This window comes from Rhodamnia argentea, chromosome 9, assembly GCF_020921035.1.
Source record: "Rhodamnia argentea isolate NSW1041297 chromosome 9, ASM2092103v1, whole genome shotgun sequence".
Classification (NCBI taxonomy): domain Eukaryota; kingdom Viridiplantae; phylum Streptophyta; class Magnoliopsida; order Myrtales; family Myrtaceae; genus Rhodamnia; species Rhodamnia argentea.
In genome coordinates this window covers 9,547,045-9,574,279 of record NC_063158.1, presented here as the reverse complement: position 1 = coordinate 9,574,279, position 27,235 = coordinate 9,547,045, and the positions used below count along the sequence as shown (strand labels likewise).

Below are 27,235 nucleotides of genomic sequence, written 5' to 3'. Positions count from 1 at the left end.
TTCATGACCAGAGACTTAACAAAAAAGACTGGACAATAAAACAACGGAGAACGACAAGTGGCTCCCATAAAAGAACAGGCTCAGCCAAGCTTTCGCGGTTCTTTTTCGATCATGATTTTGCTCAGGATCTGGCTCTCTGTCATGTATTGGCCACTTCTCGATCTAAAGAAATAGGAGGACATTGAAGAAAGTTCGATTTCCATTTGGATTTTCAGAATCGTGCGCAGAGAAACATGAGCTGTGATGAAGGGAAAAAAAAAAAGCAAGCAATCCAGGGCAATGAAAGTCCCACATTGACGACAGGTCAGGAGAAAAGCAAGTTTATAAGAAGCACGATCATCCAAGCAGCTCGCCGAGCTCGGTTGCGCGGGCTTGTAACCCCGGCGGGGGCATCAGCGTGGTGGGACATGGGTTTGGTCCCTGCGGGTCGGGCCTGTCTGCGGCTCTCTTCTGGCCCGCCCGTTCCAAGCCGAGAGTTGATCCATGCTGGCCGGGCAAAGGCTTGGGCGGCGTTGGTCCTTAGAGTGGAGGGGTCCGCGTGAGGCTGGCTTCACAGAGCAGCGATAACCTCCCGCTCCCGGCAGTGGAAGGATTACGGGCAGGTGCCGCTCGGGTCCATCATGGCCCAATGGGCCGAACCCTCTGAACCACCACTTTTCCTTTTTCTTTATCTCTTTGTTTTGTTTTGAAATACCAGGTAACAAATCATAGGAAATAACGCTAAACGGTGGCCGGTGGACGTGACTGGTTTTTGTGTCCATCTTAATTTCTTGTGTAATATAAGTGAATAGGAAAAATGAACTCTAGAATGAAGAAATAAGCGTGACAATTACGCGGGCATATTTTTCTTTTTCATTTAGGAACGGTTCAAGATTTATTCCCATTGAGATGATAAAAAGTAGAATGAAGAATGTAGTGTAATAATGGCAAGAATAATTCCTCTTCAGTTAGGAATAATGCAAAGAATGACGTCGAGATGCAATTTGTTTGCTTGAACTCACTACGTGGATTTGCCCGGGCCACGACGCCGCAACTTGTTTACTTGGTAACAGTTATAGGAAAAATGGAAAAAGTGTGGCTGTGGACCCGAGGGTTTTTTGCTTTTTAAGTCCGCTTACTTTTTTTATGTTTTATAGGTGAAAAGGCAAAAGGAACAACAATGAAGAATATATCCTAGTAAACTAGGGAATAATTTGTGTCGTTTAGGAATAATTCGAGATTTATTCCCATAAGGATGATAAAACTAGATTGAAGAACATAGGGTAACAAACGCAAGAATAATATCCTTCATTTAGGAATAATTCGAGATTTATGTCCATAGCGATGATCAAATTTCTTTGCCTGCATTTGCAATGAGATAAATTATACCTTATTCAATTTGATTTTGTAGGTTTTAAAAATCATCTTTTCTTGCTTTTAAGTTTCGTCGACACAAATGCCGTGCAGCGCCAATCCACATTGCAGCTGCTTCCTAATTCGGAGAGTCGACATCAATCTCAGAAAACCACCTGAAATAAGGCAGAAAAAAGAAATGCGAATTGTGAAGGCTATGAACTTTAGTGTATGAGTTATCCTATCATACAATCAACTACATGCAAAATTCTAAACTATTCTCAACAATTAGCAAGACATTTCGCTTGCTACTATTGTTATTTATTTTTTTATTTCTTTGCTTGCTACATCCGTTTTCTTCGATAATGCTACTCTCGAAACGATATTTCAGCCTAGATAACTTTCGCTTGCGATGGCCAGTGTTTAATAATTTGCAAACAAGCTATTTCAAGTGGTAAAAGGATTAATCGATTCTCTGGAAGTTGTAGCAAGCGAATTCTGCTCCTTTCAAGCTGAAATGTTTCCGCAGGAGGATTTTCAGCAGGTGGAGCTCAGAAAGTATCTGGTCGACATTAATGTAGTAGACTCACTCACAAGGAAGTAAATAAGAAAAATGCAGGAGGAGGCTTATTCATCTAGCAAGCATCACACAGCAAAACAGCAGTGGTTTGTTGTAAAAAAGTAGCTCTTTTGTCGTTGTAAAATAATAATTACCGACAACAATCATAAACAAAGACATCATTCTAACAAGTTTTGTCTCAGCAATACAATCACGGGACCGATGAGAATCGCGCCACTAAAAGTTCACATCCTGAAACTACAAGTTCCAAAGAGGGATTGATTTGGATCCTCTTTCCCTTCAATCATAGGACGGCAATTGACTATTTCAGTCACAAGCCATCAGAGAGCCTGCTCGAGGGCAAGTAACTTATGCCAGTTTGGCCAGGGTTTGTGAGTAACTCAAAGTTTCCAGCAGTAAACGACTCGTCCTTCAGAAAGATTGGTCTTTCGAGATTAGAATACGCACAATACTCTACATCGTAAACTGTTGCATCCTTCAAAATTGCTGAGACAGACACTCCAACTCCTTCCCCTGCACAGAAGCACAACTATTGGAAACTTCGGTAAATGAGCAAAAGCATGTCATGGAACTTGCAGGCTACATTGATGTGCTTGACCAATGGTCAATTTTTGTGCTTCTTGAATATATCCCAAAAACAATATGGTCTATCCCTTAGACATTGTCACTGTTGGACCTATCAATGGCTCTCAACCATCTACTGGAAGCACTTGAAATAGTTAGTGCTATGAAGCTGAATTCAAAAGCCTGCCTATTTGCTAAAAGAAGCCGATGAAATAAAGTACAGGAACTTAAAATTCAACTGAGCTTGCTTGACAAGATGTTCTGAAGATGTCTTCATAATCATATGAAAATTATTATCTTACCATGTGTGACAAGCAGCAAGTTTTCTGAAGGACATTTATCAGCTAGGGCAACAATAATTTGCTCATATCTAGCTCGTGCGCCCAATACTGTCTCTTCCCATTGTGGCATCTGCAGCCAATTTGCATCAATGCAAAGTGAAGTGGTGATTATATTGCCAATGTATTGGCATCCAGTTATATAATTTCCAGGCAAAAGAATACTGTTTGTCCAAAACATTTTACCTGTTTATACACTCTTTCTACTGTATGATCCACTGTACCAGTCGGTAGCATGGCTTCAAGCTCAGCAATGTCAAAACCCCAATCCCCATCTTTAGGAGGATATCTGATGGCTTCCCGGTTCAACATCTCGCACAATCCATACTCAATTGAAACCTGCAGAATGAGTTTAAAGATTAAAAGCTTCATTGTTCAGTTATAATTTCATGAATGGAACTCTGCAGTAAACAAAAATGTCAGTTGCATCTTTTATTGAAAAAGTAGACCACTAAGTCTGTGGGTTTGATCGCTGTTTTAGTATTCTCAGCTTACTTATATATAGAAGCTGACGTCTGTCTGTACAACCCCTCTACAGAATGACTATTTACACTTTAATGGTGTAAATCAGTATGTCTAGAATCCCGATTCTTTTCTGTGCTTATGATATAATCCAGGAACAATCTATTGTTAGAAGGAAATACCGGTTACTTTGTTATAAGGATTCTACCTTAACAATTAATAGCAACCAAGGAATACAGGTAATAGTGTTCAATGTAGTTCCCACTTGCCTTAGATCTGTCAACCAAAGCAATAGAAATGCATGGAGGTCTTAACTAAAATATACTACTACTAAGATTCACCCAATACAAAAGACTTTGCAAGAATGTGTGTGCTTTTCATACAAATGGAAGATCTGGATGACCTAAACTGGAAGAAATAGCTGCAGTGAGAGAGAGGAAGAGACAAAACCAAACCGAGACAATTCGTCTCTTGGTAGTGATATGTTTATATAAAGCAAGAAGTGAAGTTACCGAAAGACTATGTACTCTTTGGAAGCTCCTTTGAAAATTATTTCCATTGCTTCCTTCCAACTTTGGATGAAACAGAGCCTGACTGAAAGAGGAAATATCTTCTCCAGAAATCTCATATAATCCCCATTTAATTATCTCAAAAGTAGCTAAGCAACATGTTTCACCCTGAGATAAGTTTCCTTCAAAAAAATTTCTCCTACCTTTCCTCTAGACGAACATGGCATTAACAATATTAGTAACTCTTTTATTGAAACGGACATTGTCGATAAAATCTAGCTAATTCAAAGATACTATGGTACTGCACTGCCCTGCTTGACTCCGCCTTCTATTGAATATCGCCGTTGCCTTCCTGATGCCACATATTGATGCATGAATGTTACACGATACAATATCCTGATAACTGTGCTTCAAGGATATGCCCATTGCCGGGAATGAATACTTCCCTAGCTAATTAGATCACAACTACTTACCTATCGCCAAACATAACTTCAAATGCAAACTGCTCCCAAAATGGGAAAAAGAAATATGCATTCTCTTCAGTGCTCACATGAAAAATCAAACTTCACAAACTTCAGCCCACATTCTGTTCTCAAGCATTTGACTCAAAGGGGCCATACTACTCTTCTTTTTCACTTGATTTTGCACACACAGGTCATATATTCACTCTACCTTAAACTGACCCACAATAATGTTGCTCAATTTGCATCACTCTAATGAGACAAATCTCTCTCTCTCTCACACACACATTACAAGTCAACATCAGCAACTCGCCAGGAAGGATTTCTACACATCAGAAAAGTTTTCTAACTTCACATTTTACCTTCTTGATAACGATAGGCAAAGCTAATTTACACACCTTAATTCGTTCCCCTCTCACATAACAGTGGCTCCTGCATGGATGGAGACCACTTTACTAATCATAGAGAGTGCAAACAGTCATCAACAATCATTCACTTCGGAGAATTGTTTGCTATCTGATCAAATCTATCATCGAGCTCGCCCGAACCGTATGTATGCAACACCGCTCTTTAGCTTGACACGCACGTCACTGAATTCCACCTACGCATAATCGACGACCGCACTCGTTGACCTTAAAGTCCATTACTCTCTCAGCCTCTAACGATCAATCGGCGATCTACTCCAATCAAAACTATCGCCATCGCATTCCAATGATCGCACATCACATTGCGTGCACACTCAAACAGTCACAGACTCGGGGAGGACTGACCTTGAGCCTTGACGGATCGATGGAGAGGGCCTCCGAGTTCGTGGTGGTGAGGTCCTCGTCGTCGACGGCGCAGAGGGCGGAGACGGCCTCGGAGGCCGTCTGGACACAGCGGAGGAAAGGGGACACGAAGACGCGGTGGATCGGGAAGCCGAGCTGATCCCGGAGCTTGCGGCCGGTGCAGAACGCCCGGACCCAGCCCGCCTCGACGAGGGGCGGGTCCCAGGGTCGGGCCGCCGTGGACACCCAGAGCGGCTCGAAGTTGTCGATGCGGTCACCATGGCGCATTACGACGACGTGCTGGCGGCGCTGCGGGTCGGCCTGGGGATCGGAGGACGCCATCGGAGCGGCGGCGGTGGTGGCGATGGGCGGTGGCGAGAGGAGGAGGAGGAGGAGCTTTGAGGCTGCGTTCGGATGTAGAGAGAGAGAGAGAGGTGGGGGAGGTGAGAGACGATGAGAGAGGAAGAGGTGGTTTCTTGTTATAGTGGGTGGAGGGGGAAGGAACATGACATGGAAAAGGAGCATTTTTTGGGAGGGGCGATGGGCGAACGGTTTTTGATTCGGTGAGCAATCGAGAAATGGAAAACCGGATTCTCTTGTATCTTTTTCGTCCTTTGTGAGGAGAACCCTTACTTATTTTATTTTTTGCCCATGTAGTTGTGGCATACTCCACGCTATTGCTATTTTTTATTTTCCATTTCTAATACTAGAAGATGGAAATTAGAGTCTGTCGCAAATGTTGAGTAGAGGTGAGCATGATCCGTGCAGGTTCGGTTCCCTCAAGAATCGGGGATAGGACCGATGATCCCGATTCTCAATTTACGAAATTGGGGGTTGGACCGGAGGTCTCGGGACTAGTTAGTCCAATTCCCGGGCAATCCAATAAAATGGGTAAAATAAAAATAAAAGGAAAATGTAATTAAAATACGGGATTTGTTCGATATTCTCCTCAATTGTACGTAGTTATGTGGATCTCATTCTAAGTGCAATAATGTATTTAACGAGAAAATATTTAACCGGAAATTTTTCCTCATGTGCAAGTCCCTTTTTTTGCCTAGAATTTCATTTCTACACATGCTAATTGTATACAAAAGATAAAAGAAAAATTAAAAAAAAATTAGTCCAAGTGGGCGGTCCATCGATCCGGTTTCTCCTAAAATCGGGAATCGGATTGCTGGGACACCGATTCCACCTTGAAAAATCGGAGACTAAACCAATGATCTCTAGAACCGGACCAAACCCTTTGGTCCGGTCGATCCATCTTGCACACTCCTAATATTGAGGGTGCATTGAATTGACCAGAAAGATCTTATTGGAATTTCGTGCAAAGATTTAAAATTAAATTGACAAGATTAAAAAGTTTATGACTAAAATAGTATTTGCTCGACCAAATCAGGGCAAGGGGTTAAGCGGTCTCCCTAGCCCTAAGTCCAAGGAAAAAAGAAAAAAGCAAAGAGAAAAAAAGTCTAAAGAATTATTAAAATTTGTCCACGTCAACGTCGGTTGTCTCACGAAGGACGACCCGCATTCACATTAGCATCCAAATTTGTCAAATAGACCGAATCGACACAAATGCAAAAATTTTAAGACCGAATTGGCACGAAAAAGAGATTTAGGATTGAATTGACTCAATTACAATAAGTTACGACTTTTTTTAGCATTGGAAGAAATTTTTGTTACCTCATCAACCTTTATAAATACCACTGGAGAACCACAAAAGTTCCCCCCTAAACAAATCAACAAATTTGTTTTATTTTTACTTATTGCGTTGCACTTTACTTTTCTTAACTGCATTTTTCAAATTCTCATCATTGAGTCAAACTCCAACGTCTATCTTTATCCCAAATACTGCACCATCGAGTCAAACTCTAGTGTATTAGCGAAACATATTCAAGGCTTTATCGTCGAGTTAAACTCCGGCACAAGAACTAGTGAGTTCGTTTGTTATCTTCCGAGAAAAATTGTGCTTACCAAACCCTCCCATTGAGTCAAACTCTAGTTTGGTCTACGTTTGTATATTTTCTTTCATTTTCACTTGTATTGATTCCTTCAAGTTGTACTTACAGAGTCTCTCCATCAAGTCAAACTCTAGTTGAGATAATATTTGTGTAATTCTAACTGAATCTTTACAAATCTCACGTGTTGACTTTTTGACTATCTGGATATATCCCGTCCAAGATCTTCACATGACCCTTTCTCATATTTAAATGCCAAAAAACAAATTTCGGTGAATGATATGTTGTCGCGAAAAAATTCCTACAAAACATTTTTTTGGCATGCTTGGTGGGAACCGTATGGTTGATATGAGAAGTATGACAACGAGAACTAGGAACAAACGCAATCCAGGCAACCTTGGCCATGATAACTCTCCTCACCACCCCTTGGTGAGTAGGCAGGCGTATTGGGGTCGTCAAATGCACCTCCAATAGTAGATTAAACACAGATTGATGTACCTGGTATCCTGAGACAACTTATGTGACATCCCAATTCCGACGATTTCTAAAGGGGTCAAAGAATACCGAAAGAGGTTTGGGGACCAACCTTAGAGAGGAGACTTGTGTTATTCCTATACTAATTAAAGTGAAGGTCGAGTTATATAGACGTATCACATTTGATTGGAAATGTGGGGAAAGGAACAAGGAATCAAACCTACGTGAAGGGAGCCATTATACTGAAGTAATTCGGGTCTAGCATGGCCAATCTCGCAAGAAGAGAATTCGATAAGGGCTTAAAGAATCAAATGGGAGTCTTGGTCAAAGCTGGATATATATATATATATATATATATATGTGTGTGTGTGTGTGTGTGCAAGCGCGCGCGCATGACCATGATGGCCGAACCTCACTAGAACTAAATTGGAACGAAAATGGTGATGCATCAAATTGAGAAATCAAGAGCATGTTACGTGTATTAGACCTCACGTTGGTCACTCTTGTTGTGTATATAAATCATGCAAAGTAGGTAGATGAAAGGGCAAGGAAAAGACATTAGATAAGTGGTGAGTGAAGGGGCAGTCATTAGCCCCAGATTAGGACAATTGGTGCAAGAGGGGATTAATAGAGTGTGCATGCTTAAGGACTAATGACAAGTAGCGTGATTAGGGGAGCTTAAGCATATGCACTTAGGGAAAGTGGACAGCTGGTTCAAGATGATAGGAACCCTTGCATGCAGCTCGCCACTTGTAGGACAAGAAATCACATCAACTATCCTCCCCCATCCCTATATAAGTGTGTAAGTGAGCTGAGAAAGAGGTTTTTTTGGGTCTCTTCATCTCCTCTCTCTCCTTCATGCTCGGCGACTGGCAGCTGCAAGAGGAGGTTTCAGAGTGTTTTAGCGGCGACAAGGGGCGAAAGAACTTGGCAAACGACGACACATTTCGAGTTCTAAGTCAAGAAACTCTTCCAATTGTCTCGTATAGTCTTGAGGTTAATAAATCAGTAAGAATTGGCTCGATTTTAGGTCTGTTATCTTGTGATTGGAGCTGATAATTGGATGAATTTTAGTCTTTGGATGGTGCAATTGATACAACTATATGCAATAAATGAGCTCGGTTAGGGCGTGCATGGACCAGGGTGATGTGGTGAGATGATAAATTGGTTATGGGACTTATTAGGACCTGATGAACTTACGGTTGAAAGATAATTTCAGAGCAAGAAAGGAGGTCTAAAGGATTAGTTGTTCTTGGTAGATGGATGCCTTATATGAGAAAATGTGAGAAAAGGAAGAGTTTATTTTGCTATAGTCAGTTCAGTGATTCTATGAAGCCTAACAAGTGCTATTCTAAATAGGTTCGTTTGCAATTTCATGCTATCTTGTTAAATATATCTAACTCGGGATATGCTTGTATGCTGACTATACTTATTAATGTGCCCAATGACTACTAGGGCGAGTTCTTATGAGAATTGAATGAATAAGAATCAGTTTGTAACCAAAATGAGATCTTTGCTTGGTCATTCAGAATGAAGTGGCGTACTTCCTTGAGTGGTGTGACCAGTATGTAATAGAATGACATTTTAATGGTTTCCTTATCTTGTGATCTAGCATGCTGGCGCATATGATGTGATAATGTGATCTATGGAATTTGTTGAGTATCAATGTAAATGAGGAGCTATTTTATTGAAGTATTCCCATCATTTCATTGCACGGCATGTCATGTGAGCTCACCATTGTGTTAGAAGTGAATGCAAAGTGAATGTGGGACACCCTGAGTTGTGCGCTGGGTTTTCTATAGCCGTTGTCCATAGAGCCTCGGAGCAGAGGGGATGCTTGAGCATTTGTGCTCATAATGCTATAGCCATTGTCCTTGGAGCCTCAGAGTAGATGATTATAAAGCTGAGTCAATTTGAGATTGACGGTGTTGTGAAGGGTGCATCAAGAGAGAATGCATTCAGCAAGCATGGTTGCATTACATCCTTGCATGCGCATGTGCACAGTGATCTATGGTGAAGGTTATGCTATTATATAGGGAAAAGTACACTAGAAGTGTCATAACTTTTGTACGGCATTCACTTGAGTGCCATAACTTTCAAAATGTTCACTTAAGTGTCATAACTTTCAAAAATCATTCACTTGAGTGCCATGTTGACGTGGATGCCGGAAAAGCTGAAGTGGCAGCCGAAAAACTGACGTGGCACGTTGGAAAGATGACGTGGCACGTCGGAAAGATGACGTGACACGCCGGAAAGCTGATGTGGCACGCCGAAAAAGTTGCTGTAACACTCAAGTAAATGATTTTGCTCCGACGTGGCACTTAAGTGAACGATTTTTTAAAATTATGGCACCTAAGTGAACGTTTTGAAAGTTATGACACTCAAGTGAACGCGGTACACAAGTTATAACACTCATGGTGTACTTATCCCTATTATATATGATCTTGGGAATATTGGTGTCGGATAGATAACATAGTTAAAATCTATCCTAATTTAATCGGCTAGTTATTCAACTATAATCCTCAATCCAAGATTCATAATATTGATGATTTAGGTTAGGCACGATGCAATTGGACGTTTTTCTTGCTAAGCTTGTGCTAACCCATGTTGTTCTTAACTTTTTAGATTAGTGCAAATGTTGATAGCTCCCGTTATGTGTTATGGGGTCCCCGTTGACTATGCAACTAATATCGTGATTTAATACATTTAGACGTTTCGCATATAGGGCCAGCTATGTATGTATTGGCGTTAAGGGTAGAAGAGGGAGCTCCGTTAGGAGTGGTTTCGTATTGTTGGTATGCCTTATATATGTGTGTAGGGGAGCAGTTCGTAGGTCCCTTTCCTGAGCACATCTTCGACGCACCTATGGAGCCAATTGCACTCGCTGAATCGAATAGAGAGGAGGAGCCGACTGAGGAAGAGCCGACCATGACCGATCCATCCGAAGATTGAAGATTTGGATCATCGACCTACTGATTCGTTTTTTTTTTTTTTTTTTAAGATGGGCGACTTTTGTTGATAGGGGAGTAGATACCTATGCCATCTTAGATTCGCCGTCTAACCCTAGTGTGGCCCTTTTTGTGAACATCTTAATTGATACAAGTCTGTTTCTAAGGTGTATCGATTTGAATCAAATCTGGTTGCTATTGAATGAACTGATGGAGGTTGGAATATCAAGCATGTGTAGATATGATCTTGATAGTAATGTTATCATTTTAGCCTATCTTTGCATTGGCCGAGTTTAATCTTCCTTGGTTTCAAATTTGTGGTTCCATGGGCAAGACTGATGCATGAACACGTTGTTAAACGAACTAATTAATCAAGATAAGGACTATAATTGATATAGGTGGTGACATGGGACGTCACAACTTGTGCTGAGCAAAGGGCACAAGCGGAGATAAATCTAGCAACATCAACCATGATAAGGAGAATATTCGAAGAAGGCCAGAACAAGATGGCAAATTTTGTAATCAGGCATGTTGCAGACACTGTCAAGCCCCTGATCATCAATACAATTAAGGAATGTGATCAAAAGAAAGAGTCGTCGAGCATTCCTGCTCCTATACATGCTAACACCCTGACGTACCCACCTCTTCTGGGTATGTTCCTCAGTTTCCTAATGTGCAAGTCACTTTTGGGAATGCCGCACAAGTGGTTCCTCCTTTTCATCCAATGAGAATTATCCAAAGAGGTGAAGTTATTGGTCCAACACCCGTAGAAAGAGTGGTACAAGTTGGTGGAGTCCAGTTGGTATGAATGGGAATGGTGAGAACAATCAAGCAGGTCTGAACATTTACCAAAATGCTATAACACCGATTGTTGAACCTCTTCTAAAAAACCCTCAACAAAACATTCCACAAAACATTTCACTTGGTTAAGGACTTAAAGTTATTTCCTTCATCATTGTTAATGATGGCCTTTACTTGGCATACCGCACTAGCACCTAACTCAGTTAACACGTGGTCACAAATGGAAATGATGTTTCATGGTCAGTTCTAGATAGTATTACCTGAGGTTACTGTGGCAAACTTGGCTGCAATGAAAGAGTAGAACGACGAGTTAGTGGACCATTTTGTTGCTTGGTTCAAGCAAACCAGGAAGAAGTGCCTTGTCTCACTGCCTGAAAAAACATTTGTAGAGTTGGCTCTTAGTGATCTCAAGTTCAACTTGAGAGACAAAATGGGTTGGACAAAATGTTAATGATCTCTTCCAGTTAGTATCGACGCCACTCAACATGAGGCTATATTGAAAGAGAAAGACAAGAAATGCACAAAGCATGACGGGAATCTCTTTGGAGGATATCAATGTCAAGAAGAAGCCAATAAACCATATTATGTTGAGGTAGCCGTGGCTAAAATGATGATCGATAGGCGATACACATGTCGAGCCCTGAAGCTTGCGAAAGGAAAGGAAAATTTCAAAGAGAATATCATGTCAAAGGCCAAAGACACCCAGTTTTATTCCTTTGACATAAGTAAGGTAGATAAAGTACTTGATCTACTCCTAGCTGATGGAATGTAAAGCTGACAGAGAACCAAATTATTCCTAACAAGGAAGAGTTAGTTGGGAAAAAATATTGCAAATGGTAGCACTCATGGAGTTATAACACAGTTGATTGTATTTTCAGAAAAAATATACAAGAGGTAATCGAGCAGAACAAGATCAAGTTCGCAGATGAGTAGGAAAAGGAAACCATAGGGATCGATGCAAATCCATTCCAAGTCACGACAAGATCGGTTAATCCTCGAAAGAAACAATTCTATTAACCAAGCTTCTATTCTCGCTGTAAATGAAATATTGTTCAACACTGGCAGCCAACGTTTGCCGGAGAACATGAGAATAGTTTCCACCTAGATTTCGAAAACTATAGTCTTGTTCCAAGGCAGCTAGGTGGTAGAAAATAATCTCATCATATGAGATAATTAGTATGGCTAAAGAAGGTGCCTAATAGGCCAATGGCAGGTTTCAATTAGGAAGAAACATGGAAATCATAACAAAGCCTGTGTTTCCGTTGCAGACAAGGGCTTAACATGACTCACCGTTCATCATTTCAAAGGAACAAGACAAGAAGAAGAATTAGGTATCCAAGTTGAAGAGGAATAGACGAAAATAAAGTCCTCTACCAATGATAAGTCAAAGTTTAGACCGGTACTTTCGTCTCAAATAGAACCCCTTGCAAACCCTTGCATCGTCATGCATGATTCAAGTTAAGCTGCCTACGAACTTCAAGGCATCATCGATGAATGTTGAATTAAAAGCAGATGTAAGTGTCGACCAGAAGAATAAAGCAGAGTTCTAGTTCCGTGAGGAGGAAATGGTAGAGTTTGGAAAATTGTCTATCCAGGATTCTAGACACCTCTTAGCTCTCAATATTAGTGCAAAACTCAATGGTCAGCCTATGTCTAAGGTGTTGGTTAGTGGGGGTTTTACCTTGAACCTTATTCCCTACAAATATTTTAAGAAGTTAGGGAGGAAGGATTAAGAGATAACTCCCTCCAACATTCAACTCACAAATTTCATAGGAGAACTTAATGAAACAAAGGGAATATTTGTGGCAGATTTGACTATAGGATAAAGGACATCAAAAGCCTCATTCCGCGTTGTCGATGCTGCTGGGTCATATAGGTTGCTACTTGGAAGAGATTGGATCCACGAAAACCAATTTGTGCCGTCGACTCTACATTAAACACTAGCCTTTTAGACATGCGGTAATACTTATATCATTGAACCTCCAAAGGTTAACCCCAAGAATGTAGCATTCTGCCATTTTGATGAGGGAGGTATTGAATGGATCCCCAAGAGTGAACTGGCGGGATAGTTGAGTGAGGTTGTACATGGAAAACCTTACATTTTTAAAAGACCTTGATGAGAGGTACGCGGCCTATAGGTTCGAGTACACCGAGAAGTTGGAAGACATGGATGACTACATAGAGGAGTTTAAGGATTCACCCATCAAAGAAGATAATAAGTTTATGCAAATCCAAGACCCTTTTGAAGAGATTGATGTTGGAGACGAACAATGCCACTAGCCGCCGTATGTGAGCGCTGTCGCGACCCTCCCGAAAAATTTTTCCCGAGGATGAATAGGGCTAACGAGCCGATCCTCAATTTTTATAATAAATGTAACCCCGGTTGTCGGCGGGATTTTTAGGGATCGCGGGTCTCTCCCAAGACCCATTACTCGAATCGCGATGTGGGGAAAATTTTAACGATATCGACCTTAGTGTGGTCGGGTGGCATGTGCGTAGTGTACATGCGTTTTGGAGTCGCCACCGATCAATTTATTGGAGGGTATGATCGGAAAACCCTACCGAGCGGTCGGGAGAAACCGTTCGGTTCCGCGAGAACCAGAGATTTTTGGGTCAAGGGACTTGGTTACGCCAAGATTTACATTGACGCCCTTTCGGTTACCGATGTCGAGTGATTTTCTAACCTATGAATTCATGCAGATGAAATTTTGGGTGAGGTAGGCCCTAACGATCTTAAGGTATCATGCAGATGGGATTTTTCTACCCTAACAATCACAATAAAAAATTAAATGCGCAATCAAAGTAATCGCACACAATCAAATCAATCAATCAAAATTCAATATGTCTAATATGGCCCTATCGGCCCACAAAAATATCGAGTTTGGGTTCCGGGGATGATTCGGGAAAATTTGGGGCGGAAGGCCCGAAAAGGGTAGAATGGTCATTTTTGGGGGTTCGGGACCCTAAAATCGCAAAATTGGGGTCAGGCCGATTGAATGTGGCCATTTCCCATTTTTTGTGATTTTCCAGAATTTTTCTAATTTTTCTAATTTTTTTGGATTTTTTATTTATTTTCTAAAAACAGTTGGAAATTTTCCGGATCGGCACAAATCGACCCTCGAAGTCTCGAAAATTTTTGATCCAGACTTTATGAGTCCCGAATCGATCTAGAAATTTTTAGAATTTTTTTGTAAAAATCTGGGAATTTTTATGAATTTTCTAAGTATTTTTACAATTTTTTTTGGATTTTTTTTGGAAATTTTATCTATTTTTTATTATTTTTTATTACTAATCCGGACCGGGTCAAACCGGTCAACGACCGGTCAACCCGGTCTAGACCGCCTGAAGACTCGCTAGACTCAAAAACGACGTCGCCTACTATTTTATTTGATTTTTTTATTGAATTTCCAACTAATTTCCTAATATCAGAAATAATAGAAATGAATGGACGGCCGAGATCGAATCTGGGATTAATCTCGGCCGTCGACTTACTCCGGATGAAACGACGCCGCATTGCTCTAATATACGGACGGCCATGATCTAACCCGAGATCTAATCCGGGCCGTCGACTTGCCCGGCTATAAAACGACGCCGCTTCGGTTAATAACCCGAACGATTGCGATTAACCCTAGATCCGATCTCGACCGTTCATTCCTCTACGGCTAAAACGACGCCGCACATCTCGTGGCTAAACGACATCGTTTTCTTATTTTTTTTTTTTATTTCTATCTTATAAACGAATATATAAAAGATGATCCAACGGTCCGTAATCAAACCTATCTATTAATCCGGACCGTTGGATCAAGGTTGACTCGGCCCGCTTGCGCCAACGGCCGAGCCGAGTCAGCGACACCTCGGACCTATCGGACCTCGACATGTCAAGCTATTGACCATGTTAATTGCCATGTCACCTTCGTCATCTACCTCTCGACGACGCCTAATGAACGGCTGAGGTTCCTCCGGGGAGATCTAACGGTGAGATCTCGCCGGAATGACCTCAAACCAACATCGATCGATCCGATTCAACGTCTAGATTAATATATCTAAAAATCACACGATTTCATCGACCAAATCGAGAGATATAAGCTACGCACAGAGAACCAACTCGAAGTTCAATCAAGCATATCAAGGCCAAATCAGCGCAATTATTTCATACACGATCATGACAGAGAGCTTAGAGAACTTACCTCGAGCTCCGATTGAGCTCGCGAGGGCTAGGGACGCCCGGCCGTTGCTTGGCCGCAGACCGAACCAGGTAGGGAGTTCGACTCAGGGTGTTCAAGTGAGATCAATGCAAAAATCGAATGCGATGATGGTTAGATGTGTTCTATGACTAAAAGGCACACATCAATTGAAAGGATTATACTCGGGAAGCCGAGATGCCATAGTTGCACAATGGGGAAGTCCAGAGCTCGACTCACCGTTTTTGGAGATCTCGGGCCGAATGAGCTGGCTCGATCGACTCCTAGAGGTGCGGCAAGCTTCTTGCAGCGGTGCGATGGCTTGATTTGGCCTGAATCGCTTGGGACCAAGTTCCGCAACTTCGGCCTGGAATTTTGTTGAAGACGACGCTCGAGAGTCTTTCTCTCTACTTCTCTCCCTTTCTCTCTCTATTCCGAGTGTCTTGGCGAGCACGAATGAGCCTCTCTTCATCGAGAATGTTCTCCTCCTTTTATACTTGTTTTTTCAAATAATGGCGCGTCGGGCAAAGCTTCACCGACTCACTTCGCACGTGCCCATGCGTGCGAAGTGAGTGGGACCGAGACCGGAACGGAATATGATTCCGTCCAGCTCCGTTTGGCACTCCGGCAATGCCAATTGTGCGCGAATTGGACTAAACTTGCAGAATGTTGACTTTTTCATATGGCTGTAGGTTTGACTGCTTCGGCGGCGCTCCTCCGGCGATGATTATCCTCGGAGTTGGGCTTAATCGACGCATAATCAACTGAGGAATAAAACGCCCAAGTCAATTGATCCGATTATTGCTGATTGCCCCATCAATTTGCTCGTTAAAATTCGCCCAAGTATTGTTCATATGCACGGTCGTTAAGGGGAAGACGACGACATTGATCGGGACCGGTTCAACCGGTTCGCATGATGAATTTTGCACAATTTTCAAAATTAAACAAAATTGGTGGGGAATTTTTGCAATTAAATTTCAAAATTGGACTTAGGGGCCTGGATATTATCTAGAAATGCAATTTTTCCCAAAAGTTCTTATCAATTTGCACAAAAACCCCAAATTTTCTAAGTTGGCAAATTGAGGAAAAGTTCAATTGAGTGTCAATTTGATCAAATTGGACCATGAGACCTATGCCAATTGGTTCAGAATGTGTAAAAACCTAGGGGGACATTCCAATTTTGCCACGAAAGTCCCTCAATTAAAAGTAATTTCAAAAATTGGCAAGTTGAGGGACTAAATTGCAAATAATTTTAGGGATTTTTGTGCAATTCGTGCAATTCGCACAATTGAGGGTGCAATTGATCAAATTGAAGTTCAAAGGGACTGCAATTGAATGTATAGACTCTAAATGTGCAATAATTACAAATAAAAAGACTCGATTGGTATTTTTTAATGCAAATTCAACTCTAGGCATTATGAAGAAACACCTAAAATTGGATCTAATTTTCAATTTTTCTTGAGGTCAATATGAAAAGGGAATAAAATGAAAAATATTGGACACTTTTTTGTATTTTTGTGACCTCGAAAAGTATTTTTTATGAATTTTCTAATATTTTCCTATTTTTCGAAAATATTAAAAAAAGTGAAAAATATGGAAAATTATTTTTTGTTCAAAATTGGTTCCTTATGCTTGGCCAAGGCTTCCAAAGTTGATTTTTAAATTTTTTGATTTTTTTGTGAATTTTTGGGAATTTTTAGAAAATAAAACTGAAGAAAATTGACTAAAAATCGTGTGTCAACAGCTGCCCCTCTTTGAAAGTAATCTCGGTTAGAGGTTGCTTTCAAAAACAAGTTGACACATGGATCCTTAATCGACTCTGCTGGGGAGAAATCTAAAGAAAAATTAGTCTTAACATTCAATTGCCTTACCTTTGTCATTAAAGCTCTAACTTCGTGGGGAATTATTTCAGCTCATGCCCATTTTATGTGATAGAGAGATGAGAAGAGAGAGACTTACCTGTAGCTCACCTGTCCGTGTTTTGAGATTTGTTGATCCGAGGTTGAGAGAATGAGTGCATGGAATTACCTTTAAATGGTTCGCGAGATTTTGTAATGGTCGGTGCCCGTCTAGTGTCGAGTTGTGATTTGAAGATTTGGAAGGAAGGTTCACCCTTGTAACAAAGGGGTTTCACCTATCAAAAGAGATTGGCTATCCTCTAGGAAGGGACTCACCATCTAAAATGCAGATCGGTTATCCTCTAGGAAGAGATTCATCGTCTGGAAGAGAGGTTCACCCTTGTAACAAAGGGGTTTCACCTATTTAAAATAAGATTGGCTATCTTCTAGGAAGGGACTCACCATCTAAAATGCAGATCGGTTATCCTCTAGGAAGGGACTCACCGTCTGGAAGAGAAGTTTACCCTTGTAACAAAGGGGTTTCACCTATTAAAATGAGATTGGCTATCCTCTAGGAAGGGACTCACCATCTAAAATGCGGATCGGTTATCCTCTAGGAAAGGATTCACTGTTCGGAAGAGAGGTTCACCCTTGTAACAAAGGGGTTTCACCTATTTGAAATGAGATTGGCTATCCTCTAGGAAGGGACTCGCCATCTAAAATGCAGATCGGTTATCCTCGAGGAAGGGATTCACCGTGCGGAAGAGAGGTTCACCCTTGTAACAAAGGGGTTTCACCTATTTAAAATGAGATTGGCTATCCTCTAGGAAGGGATTCGCCATCTAAAATGCAGATCGGCTATCCTCTAGGAAGGGATTTACCGTCTGGAAGAGAGGTTCACCCTTGTAACAAAGGGGTTTCACCTATTTGAAATGAGATTGGCTATCTTCTAGAAAGGGACTCACCATCTAAAATGCAGATCGGCTATCCTCTAGGAAGGGACTCACCGTTTGGAAGAGAGGTTCACCCTTGTAACAAAGGGGTTTCACCTATTTAAAATGGGTTGGCTATCCACTGGGGATTCACCTTTTAAAAGAGGAGGGTGCCATCCGAGGACCTAGGTTTACTAGTGTACCTACAGAAGCTCAAACCCTATTTTCAAAATTTTCAAAGGAGAGGGTGCCATCCGAGGACCTAGGTTTACTAATGTACCTAAAGAAGCTCAAACCCTATTTTCAAATTTTTCAAAGGAGAGGGTGCCATCTGAGGACCTAGGTTTACTAGTGTACCTACAGAAGCTCAAACCCTATTTTCAAAATTTTCAAAGGAGAGGGTGCCATCCGAGGACCTAGGTTTACTAATGTACCTAAAGAAGCTCAAACCCTATTTTCAAATTTTTCAAAGGAGAGGGTGCCATCTGAGGACCTAGGTTTACTAGTGTACCTACAGAAGCTCAAACCATATTTTCAAATTTTTCCAAGGAGAGGGTGCCATCCGAGGACCTAGGTTTACTAGTGTACCAACAGAAGCTCAAACCCTATTTTCAAATTTTTCAAAGGAGAGGGTGCCATCCGAGGACCTAGGTTTACTAGTGTACCTATAGAAGCTCAAACCCCATTTTCAAATTCTCAAAGGAAGAGGGTGCCATCCGAGGACCTAGGATTACTAGAGAACCTATAGAAGCTCAAACCCTATTTTCAAATTTTTCAAAGGAGAGGGTGTCATCTAAGGACCTAGGTTTACTAGTGTACCTATAGAAGCTCAAACCCCATTTTCAAATTCTCAAAGGAGGAGGGTGCCATCCGAGGACCTAGGATTACTAGAGAACCTACAGAAGCTCGAACCCTATTTTCAAATATTTCAAAGGAGAGGGTGCCATCTGAGGACTTAGGTTTACTAGTGTACCTACTGAAGCTCAAACCCCATTTTCAAATTCTCAAAGGAGGAGGGTGCCATCCGAGGACCTAGGATTACTAGAGAACCTACAGAAGCTCAAACCCTATTTTCAAATTTTCAAAGTTGAGGATCCGAGGACACGGGGATGCCGGAAGACCCGCAGAAAATCCAAGTTAATCAAATCTTTAAAATGTAACTTTTCCGAGGATTTGGGGTCACCAGGGAACCTGTAGAAAGTTCAATCAAACATTATTAGAATGACAATTTTAAGTTCTAGGGAGAAACTTAAGAATTCCAGACAAATTTTCAAAGAATAATTGTGAAGGAAATGCGTCCAATCACAAGTGCAGATCTCCACTAGGGATGGATTTTGAATGACACATCTTGAGTGTTATACAAAAAGGTTGTTTTAAAAGTCTTTCAAAAGGATTTTCCTTCATCCAAGAGAGCTTCTCACCATTTTGGGAAGGCTTTTCTTAAAATTCAAATCCGCTTACGAGAAACCTAACCTTGATGTTTCAGGATCATTTGAGATGCATACAATCCGACTAATCCGAGAAAGCATTTTAAAAGAGACCGTAATTCAGGCCGGGTCAAAGGCTTATCAAAGGATATTCATTTTGAGGCTTAGAAATGAATTTTAATCAGAAATAACTTCTTCGGGTCTACAAGTCAAGAACCCCGAAGTTATGATAAGACAGGATTGTACTTACCTCTTTAAGTGGTAGCTTTCTGTGTGATCTCTTGCATCAACCTGAGACACCTCTTAGATCAGAAAAGTTTTTGGTGACAGGTTGCATCTTGGCTTAAGGTGGGCTTTTTGAGAAAGACCATATTTTCAAAAGAGGGGTGAACTTGGGTGATCACCTTATCATTCTTTTCCAGCATTCATTTGCTTTTGCAGAAAATTCATGATCATTCTTTCTTCAATTGACTTTGAGGATTTTCCTCTTTTCATTTTGATTTTTCAAACTTTGCCCTTTTCGGGACGCTCCTTTTTCATGGGCTTCGGCCTTGTTTTTACCAGGCACTTTGCTTTTTCTAGCCCTTTTGTTTCTTGTCATCATCATTTTTTGCATTGACTGGCTTTTTTTGAGACCAGTGTCAAGAATTCTTCCAATTATGCTTTTGACTCATTGTTGGCACTTCCTTTGCTTTGTCCTAGTATAGGGAGGTGATCACCAACAAGGGTTTAGAAATGAAGATCCAAAAGCTCAAATTGGCTTTTCAAAGGGTAAGTGTTTGGGGATATAAAAATGAAATGCTTTTCTTCACTTTGAGGTGTTCCAAGTCTCCGCCAGAAATCACCTGAAGTTATCACAAAAAGATTGATGCAAGTTAGCACAATAAAGTCTTACCTTGATCTTTTCTCCAAAGAATCATCCAATGAACTTCCAAATATGCCCCAGTGTGGGGTGGTTCTTGACAGGGTTATATTCAGAAAATTCTCCCCTTTTGGCTCAAAATAGTTATCAAAGGATATAAATGTGTATGGATAATTTTGAAATGGAAATGCCTTTCATCATTTCAATCCATGTAATCACTGCGAATGATTCCTACGTCCCGAGATTAAGCTCTTTCGCTCTGTCACTCTCATTCATCACTCAAGTGTATCGGGGACATGTTTAAGGACAAGGCTTGCCTTTTTTCAACCGAAGGATTATTCTCTTAAAAGGCTTTCAAAACATGCCCTTTTATAGAAACTTAGGGCGTTTTCATCAAAACTCATCATTTGCAAAAAGTTTTCATCAAAAGATGTATTCAGAAGATGTTTCTGTAATTTGAAAGGAATGTTTCATTGAAAGGGCTTTGTGACTTTATAAATTCAAGTCTTTCAATTTCGTGCATGGCAGTGTATGAAAATACTTCATAAAGGAGGAAAGCCTCAAACCTGTCTTCTTCAAGTGTTGACTTCTGTCTCCTGTAAAAATAAAAGGAAACAATCGGTTCAAAGACGTTCAAAATTTCAAATCCCGAAGCGACTTTCTCTTGTCTCCTTTGGGTGTCGATTCCTGTTTCCTGTAAAAATAAAAGGAAACAATCGGTTCAAAGACGTTCAAAGTTTTAAATCCCGAAGCGACTTTCTCTTGTCTCCTTTGGGTGCCGATTCCTGTTTCCCGCACAAACAAAAGGAAACAATCGATTGAAGATATTCAAAATTTCAAATTCCGAAACGACTTCTTCCTATCTCCTTCGGATGTGGATTCCTGTTTCTCGCATAAACAAAAGGCACCAGTCAATTAAAGATGTTTAAAATTTTAAATCCCAAAATGACTTCCTTGTTTGATCCATTGCTCTGCAAGATTCTTCGTGATTCTTGGTCCACCTGCACAATACAAACGTATGCAAATGCATGTATGCAAATGTCATGCAAATGCAAAATTTTATGTGACTCAGATTTGTTCATCAATCGCTTTGAAATTTGATTTTATTTCAAGGATAATATCTCTTCACGGCGTCTGCATTTACTGGACTTGCCAACTCTTCTCCATCCATGTTTACAAGTATAAGATCTCCCCCGGATAAGACTTTCTGAATCACGTAGGGGCCTTCATAATTTGGCATGAATTTACCTCCCGGGTGTTGAGCATTTGGGAGCATTTTCTTCACAACCAGCATCCCCGTTTGAAAATTTCTAGGCTTGACCTTCTTGTTAAAAGCCCCGGCTACTCTCTTCTGGTAGCTTTGACCATAGCGGATAACCTTTAATCGTTTTTCATCAATCAAATTCAACTGTTCGTGTCTCCGCCGATTCCACTCATCCTCCGTGAGTTCTACCTGAGACAGGATCCTTAAAGAGGAGATTTCCACCTCTACCGGTAGGACTGCTTCCATACCGTATACCAAAGAGTAGGGAGTTGCCTCAATTGAAGTGCGAATCGAAGTTCGATAGGCCATGAGAGCATATGGCAATCTCTCATGCCGGCCTCGATATTTCTCAGCGGTTTTGGCCAATATCTTCTTGATGTTTTTGTTTGCCGCTTCCACAACTCCATTCATTTGTGGGCGGTAAGGTGAAGAATTAAGGTGTCGTACCTTAAATTGTTCCAATAAGTGGTCGACTACCTTGTTGTTCAAATTGGAGCCATTGTCAGTAATGATGGCTCTTGGAACTCCATATCTTGATATGATAGCTCGCTTGATGAATTTAGCCACGTTGTTTGCGGTGACGTTGGCATATGAGCCGGCTTCAATCCACTTGGTGAAATAGTCAATAGCCACCAGAATAAAACGATGTCCGTTAGAGACCTTTGGGTTGATAGGGCCAATCATATCAATTCCCCGCATAGAAAATGGCCAAGGTTCTGACATCCGATGTATTTCGGTTGGTGGCGCATTTATCTTGTCGCCGTACACTTGGCATTGATGACAGGATCTCATATGTTGGTTGCGATCTGACTCGATAGTCATCCAAGAATATCCTAGTCTCATAATCTTCTTGGCGAGGAGGTGACCATTCATATGCGGCCCACATTCTCCTTCATGGATCTCTTTCATAATGAGATTTGCTTCTTTGGCGTTTACGCACCTTAGTAGGACTGAGTCAAAGGACCTCTTGTATAGGATCTGTCCGCCGAGGAAAATTTTTGATGCCATCTTGCTGATATATTTCTTATCTTCCGGTTGACTATTTTGCGGGAATTCGCCTTTCAAGAGGTAATTCTTGATGTCATGATACCACGGTTCTTCATCGGGTTCTTCTTCAATGACTATGCAGTATGCAGGTTGATCAAGGATATCAATTCTTAAGGGTTCTATCTCAAGGCCATCTTGCACTTGTAACATAACCGATAGTGTAGCCGTAGCATAAGCAAAATGATTCCGAGTTCTTGGTAGATACTCGAAAGTGATCTCCTCAAAATGTTGGATCGGCTCTTCGAGGTATTTATGATAAGGGATAAGCTTGGGATCTTTTGTCTTCCACTCCCCTTGGGTTTGTAAGATGATTAGCATGGAATCTCCATATACCAAGAGCTTCTTCACCTTTAATGAGATGGCCAATTGTAATCCTAGTATGCAAGCTTCATATTCAGAAATGTTGTTGGTGCAAGGGAATACCAACTTGGTCGAGACTGGATAATGTTGATCTTTAGGGGATATTAAGACCGCCCTAGCACTCGATCCAATGAGATTCACTGCGCCATCAAAGTACATCGTCCATTTGTCTTCTACTATATTTAAGATTTGGCCTCCTTTGTTTTGTTCCCAAACATCTTTAGGAGGATTTTCAGCTAGCATGTCAGCAATTGCTCTTCCCTTGACAGATTTTTGGGGAGAGGTTCTGATGTCAAACTCTGAAAGAAGCACTTGCCATTTGACCATCTTTCCCAGCAATGCTGGTTTTTCCAGGAGATATTTGATGGGGTCATTCTTAGTGACCAGCTGGATATGATAGTGCAAAGTATACTGCCTCAATCTATGGAGGACCCAAACCAATGCTACACAAGTCCTTTCCACCGATGAATACTTAGCTTCTGATGTTGTGAAGTTTTTGCTCAAATAATAGATGGCCCGTTCCTTTCGATCCTTGGGGTTAGTCCGAGTTAATAAAGCTCCCAAGGATTCATCATGAACTCGTCGATATAGAGTTAAAGGAACGTTAGGGATAGGAGGTACCAAGACTCGGGGTTGTACTAAATATTCCTTGATCTTTTCAAACGCTTGTTGACATTCTGCATCCCATTTTACTTTTTCGCCATTTCTGACAACTGCGATATGAATCTGGATATATAATTCAATCTTCAAAGTAGACCCCTCACCTCTTTAACACTGGAGGGAGTCCCTATTTCCCATATGGCTTTGATCTTGGAGGGGTCGATTTCGATTCCACGATCGCTTACGACAAATCTAAGCAGTTTTCCGGATCTTGCGCCAAATACGCATTTCGCAGGATTCAACTTGAGCTTGTATTTCCTCAATCGATCAAATAATTTCCTCAGCACTCGAACATGATCTTCTCCACGTCTGGATTTGGCGATCATATCATCCACATAGACCTCCATCTCCTTATGTATCATATCGTGAAAGAGGGTTACCATAGCCCTTTGATAAGTTGCCCCCGCGTTTCTCAGTCCAAAGGGCATGACTTTATAACGAAAGATCCCCCATTGTGTAGTGAATGAGGTCTTGATCTTATCTTCTTCTTTCAACATGATCTGGTTGTATCTTGAGAATCCATCCATGAAGGAGAATAATTCAAAGCCCGCAGTGTTATCGACGAGCACATCAATGTGCGGTAGGGGAAAATCATCTTTCGGGCTAGCTTTGTTCAAGTCCCGGTAATCCACGCATATTCTAATTCTTCCATCTTTCTTCTTAACTGGCACGATGTTGGCGACACAATCAGCATATGGGACATCCTCAATAAATCCAATTTTGAGGAGCTTCATCACCTCCTCCTTAATCTTATCTCGCCATTCGGGGTTCATCCTTTTGGATGGTTGATTAACCGGTGTGCAAGCTGGGTTGGTGGGCAGAGCATGCTCCACTATTTCACGATCTAAACCTGGCATGTCGCCGTATGACCAGGCGAAAATATCTTGATATTCCTTGAGTAATGCCGTTATTCTTAAAACATCTGCTGCAGATAAGTGCCCTCCCACCGTCACTTTTTGATGCAAGTAGAATCTCCCGGATTAATAGTGATGGGTTCTTCGGAGATAGGAGGCCCGGACTCTTCAAAACAATCTCATTCCCTCTTGATATCGCTCACATCAGCCTCTTCTATATTGATTTCATATGCATAAACGTCGAGCTGATCCGAGTTACATATTAACCTGTTATGCATGGGTGAGATGACATGCCCGAAATGCATCATGAAAGGTTAGTATCAAAGATGCCAAAATTAAAGAATGCATGATTTTTTTACCATGAAAACATTTTTTGAATTCAATTTTTGAAGAAAAGAGAACTAGTCCACAATTTTTCGGACATCCTTGTTCTCAAAAGCTATTTTAAAACTCAAGATCATAAGGCGGATCGGGCCTCAAGTTTCATGGTATAAGCAATTGTCATCATCGGACCAATCCGTTGTTCCACATGTCCGTAATAAAACTTGAGATGGTTTTCATTAATAGATGCAACTAAAGGTAATACAAGACTGCACTCTTGGATCACAGCATGAGACCCAAAGGGTGCTAAAAAAGCTTTGAAAATAAATGCAGAAATCAAAATGCATTAAAAGGTAAATTTTAGAAAGAGCCTTTTACTCCGGGGTAGGGAAATCATCTTCCAGTCACTCAATGATCACGTGCACCCGATTATCCAGGAACGGGTTGAACAAGTCGGGCTCTGCATCTTCAGAGATATCCTCATCTTCCAACCATTTGCCCCCTTTGGAAAACACCTCAGATAGGGGATTTTGAAACATCTTTCCTCTAGCTTTCCATGCATCGGTGCCTATAAAACGGCCACCTTGGTGTCCACGGCCTCCTCGGTCTCCATAACGATTGTTTCGATCTCGGCCTCGACCTGTATGGCGCTTTCTTGTCTCTTTATAGCCCGGACCTACCTTATGGTCATTCGAGCTCAAATTCAAAGGGTTAAGGATCCCCCGACCGTGCTTCCCTAATCCGGCACCCGGAATAAAACCGTTCGAGAGTAGCACTCTTCTCGCCATGGTCGCAGGTTTTGAAAGCTCTGGTGTAGCTATCTTTGTATCTGGCGACACATGCATGACGGATACGATATCAAAAGTATGATAACTCGGGTCCTCCTCCTTTGAGGGTTCAATGTATGTGACCATCCCTTTTAAAGAAGCCCGATGCCCCGTCTCGCCATGGATGGTGATCAGCTGACCCCTGACCACGAATTTCACCTTTTGATGCAAGGATGAAGGTACTGCCCCGGACACGTGAATCCACGGTCTTCCCAGTAGCAGGGTGAAGGCACTAGGAATGTCCAACACTTGAAATGGTACGTAAAAGGTTACCGGTCCAATAGAGATATCCAGCTCAATTTCTCCCACTACATTCTTGGAGACCCTGTCAAATGACCGAATAGTGGCCTTGGACGTCTTCACGAAATCTTCGTTTATCCCCAAGCTTCTCAAAGTGTTCGGAGGACAGAGATTAAAGGCCGAACCATTGTCAATCAGAACGTGAGGAACCTCCTTTCCATGGCACTTCACGGCGATATAGAGAGCTCTATAGTGCACACGTCCTTCCCTTGGGAAATCTTCGTCCGAGAAGGATATCTGGTCTTTCAAGAGGATAGCACCTACGAAGTCCCCTAGTTAAACTTCGTTAATGGTTTCCAGAACATGGACCTCGTTCAATACCTTCAAGAGGGCATTCTTGTGCTTTTCAGAATTCTTAAAGAGATCTAGCAAAGAGATCTGTGCTGGCATTTTTCGCAGTTGGTCGACGACCTCATATTCACCGGTTCTCACGACCGATTGTAACTTCTCAACTTCTTCTGCAGTTGGGACTTTCTTTTCAGAATCCGCCTCTCTTGGTGGATAACATCTTCCCGATCTCATTATGGCGTCAATCTCGCCCGTTCCATAATCCCAATGAACCGCCTTTGAGTTATACTCTTCCATAGGCGGTAACTTAATCTTTACTAGTCTGATCTCTTTACGAGGTGATTCGGAGGTTGACGGTTTTTCTTAGGCGGATGCTTCCCAATTATCCACCTTATTTAGATCAATGACAAAGCGAATCAGAGTATCTACCATTCCGATCATCTCATCTTCATGGACATCATCGGGGTTACGTTCGGGACATGGCCTTACCAACGTGGCGTTTTCTTCATCCAGGCGCCTTTGCCTTTGCCTTCTAACTCTCGGGATAATTCTCTCAATCCTCATGCCAATCTCCACCGGATGTTGGAATGAAGAATACATGTATGCATACATGCGATCAAAATATTCCGCCGGAAGTGACTTAAGCACGAACTCCAGCATCTCCCTTTCTGACAATGGTGGTTGCACCTTCCCAGCATGTTTCTTCCATCTTCTAGCAAAGAGCTCAAAACTCTCGTCTTCACTTTTTCCGATGTTTAACAAATTGGCCTTGGTAAAGTACCCTCCGATCCCAGCTTCAAAGTGCCGTATAAAGTGCTTTGATATATCCTCCCAGCTCGGGACCCGGTCTAGGTCAATCGATTGGAACCATGCTAGTGCGGGG

The 27,235-nt window shown here is 41.5% G+C and overlaps 2 protein-coding genes across 2 annotated transcripts in view; one reads left to right on the top strand and one right to left on the bottom strand.

Annotated features, from left to right (window-relative positions):
• Window positions 1–1,975: 1,975 nt before the first annotated feature.
• On the bottom strand, window positions 1,976–5,557 carry LOC115757091. Its single transcript, XM_030697186.2, has 4 exons — window positions 5,017–5,557; window positions 3,001–3,153; window positions 2,779–2,887; window positions 1,976–2,425 (listed from the first exon to the last, which is right to left on the bottom strand). The coding sequence occupies exons 1-4, from the start codon at window positions 5,536–5,538 to the stop codon at window positions 2,223–2,225; spliced, it is 987 nt and encodes a 328-aa protein (XP_030553046.1). The 5' UTR covers window positions 5,539–5,557; the 3' UTR covers window positions 1,976–2,222.
• Window positions 5,558–10,860: 5,303 nt separating this feature from the next.
• Window positions 10,861–27,235, top strand: part of LOC115753278 — a 42,697-nt gene continuing 26,322 nt past the window's right edge. Inside the window, 1 exon segment of the mRNA XM_048284756.1 lies at window positions 10,861–11,041. Within this exon segment, the coding sequence (XP_048140713.1) occupies window positions 10,861–11,041 (181 nt within the window).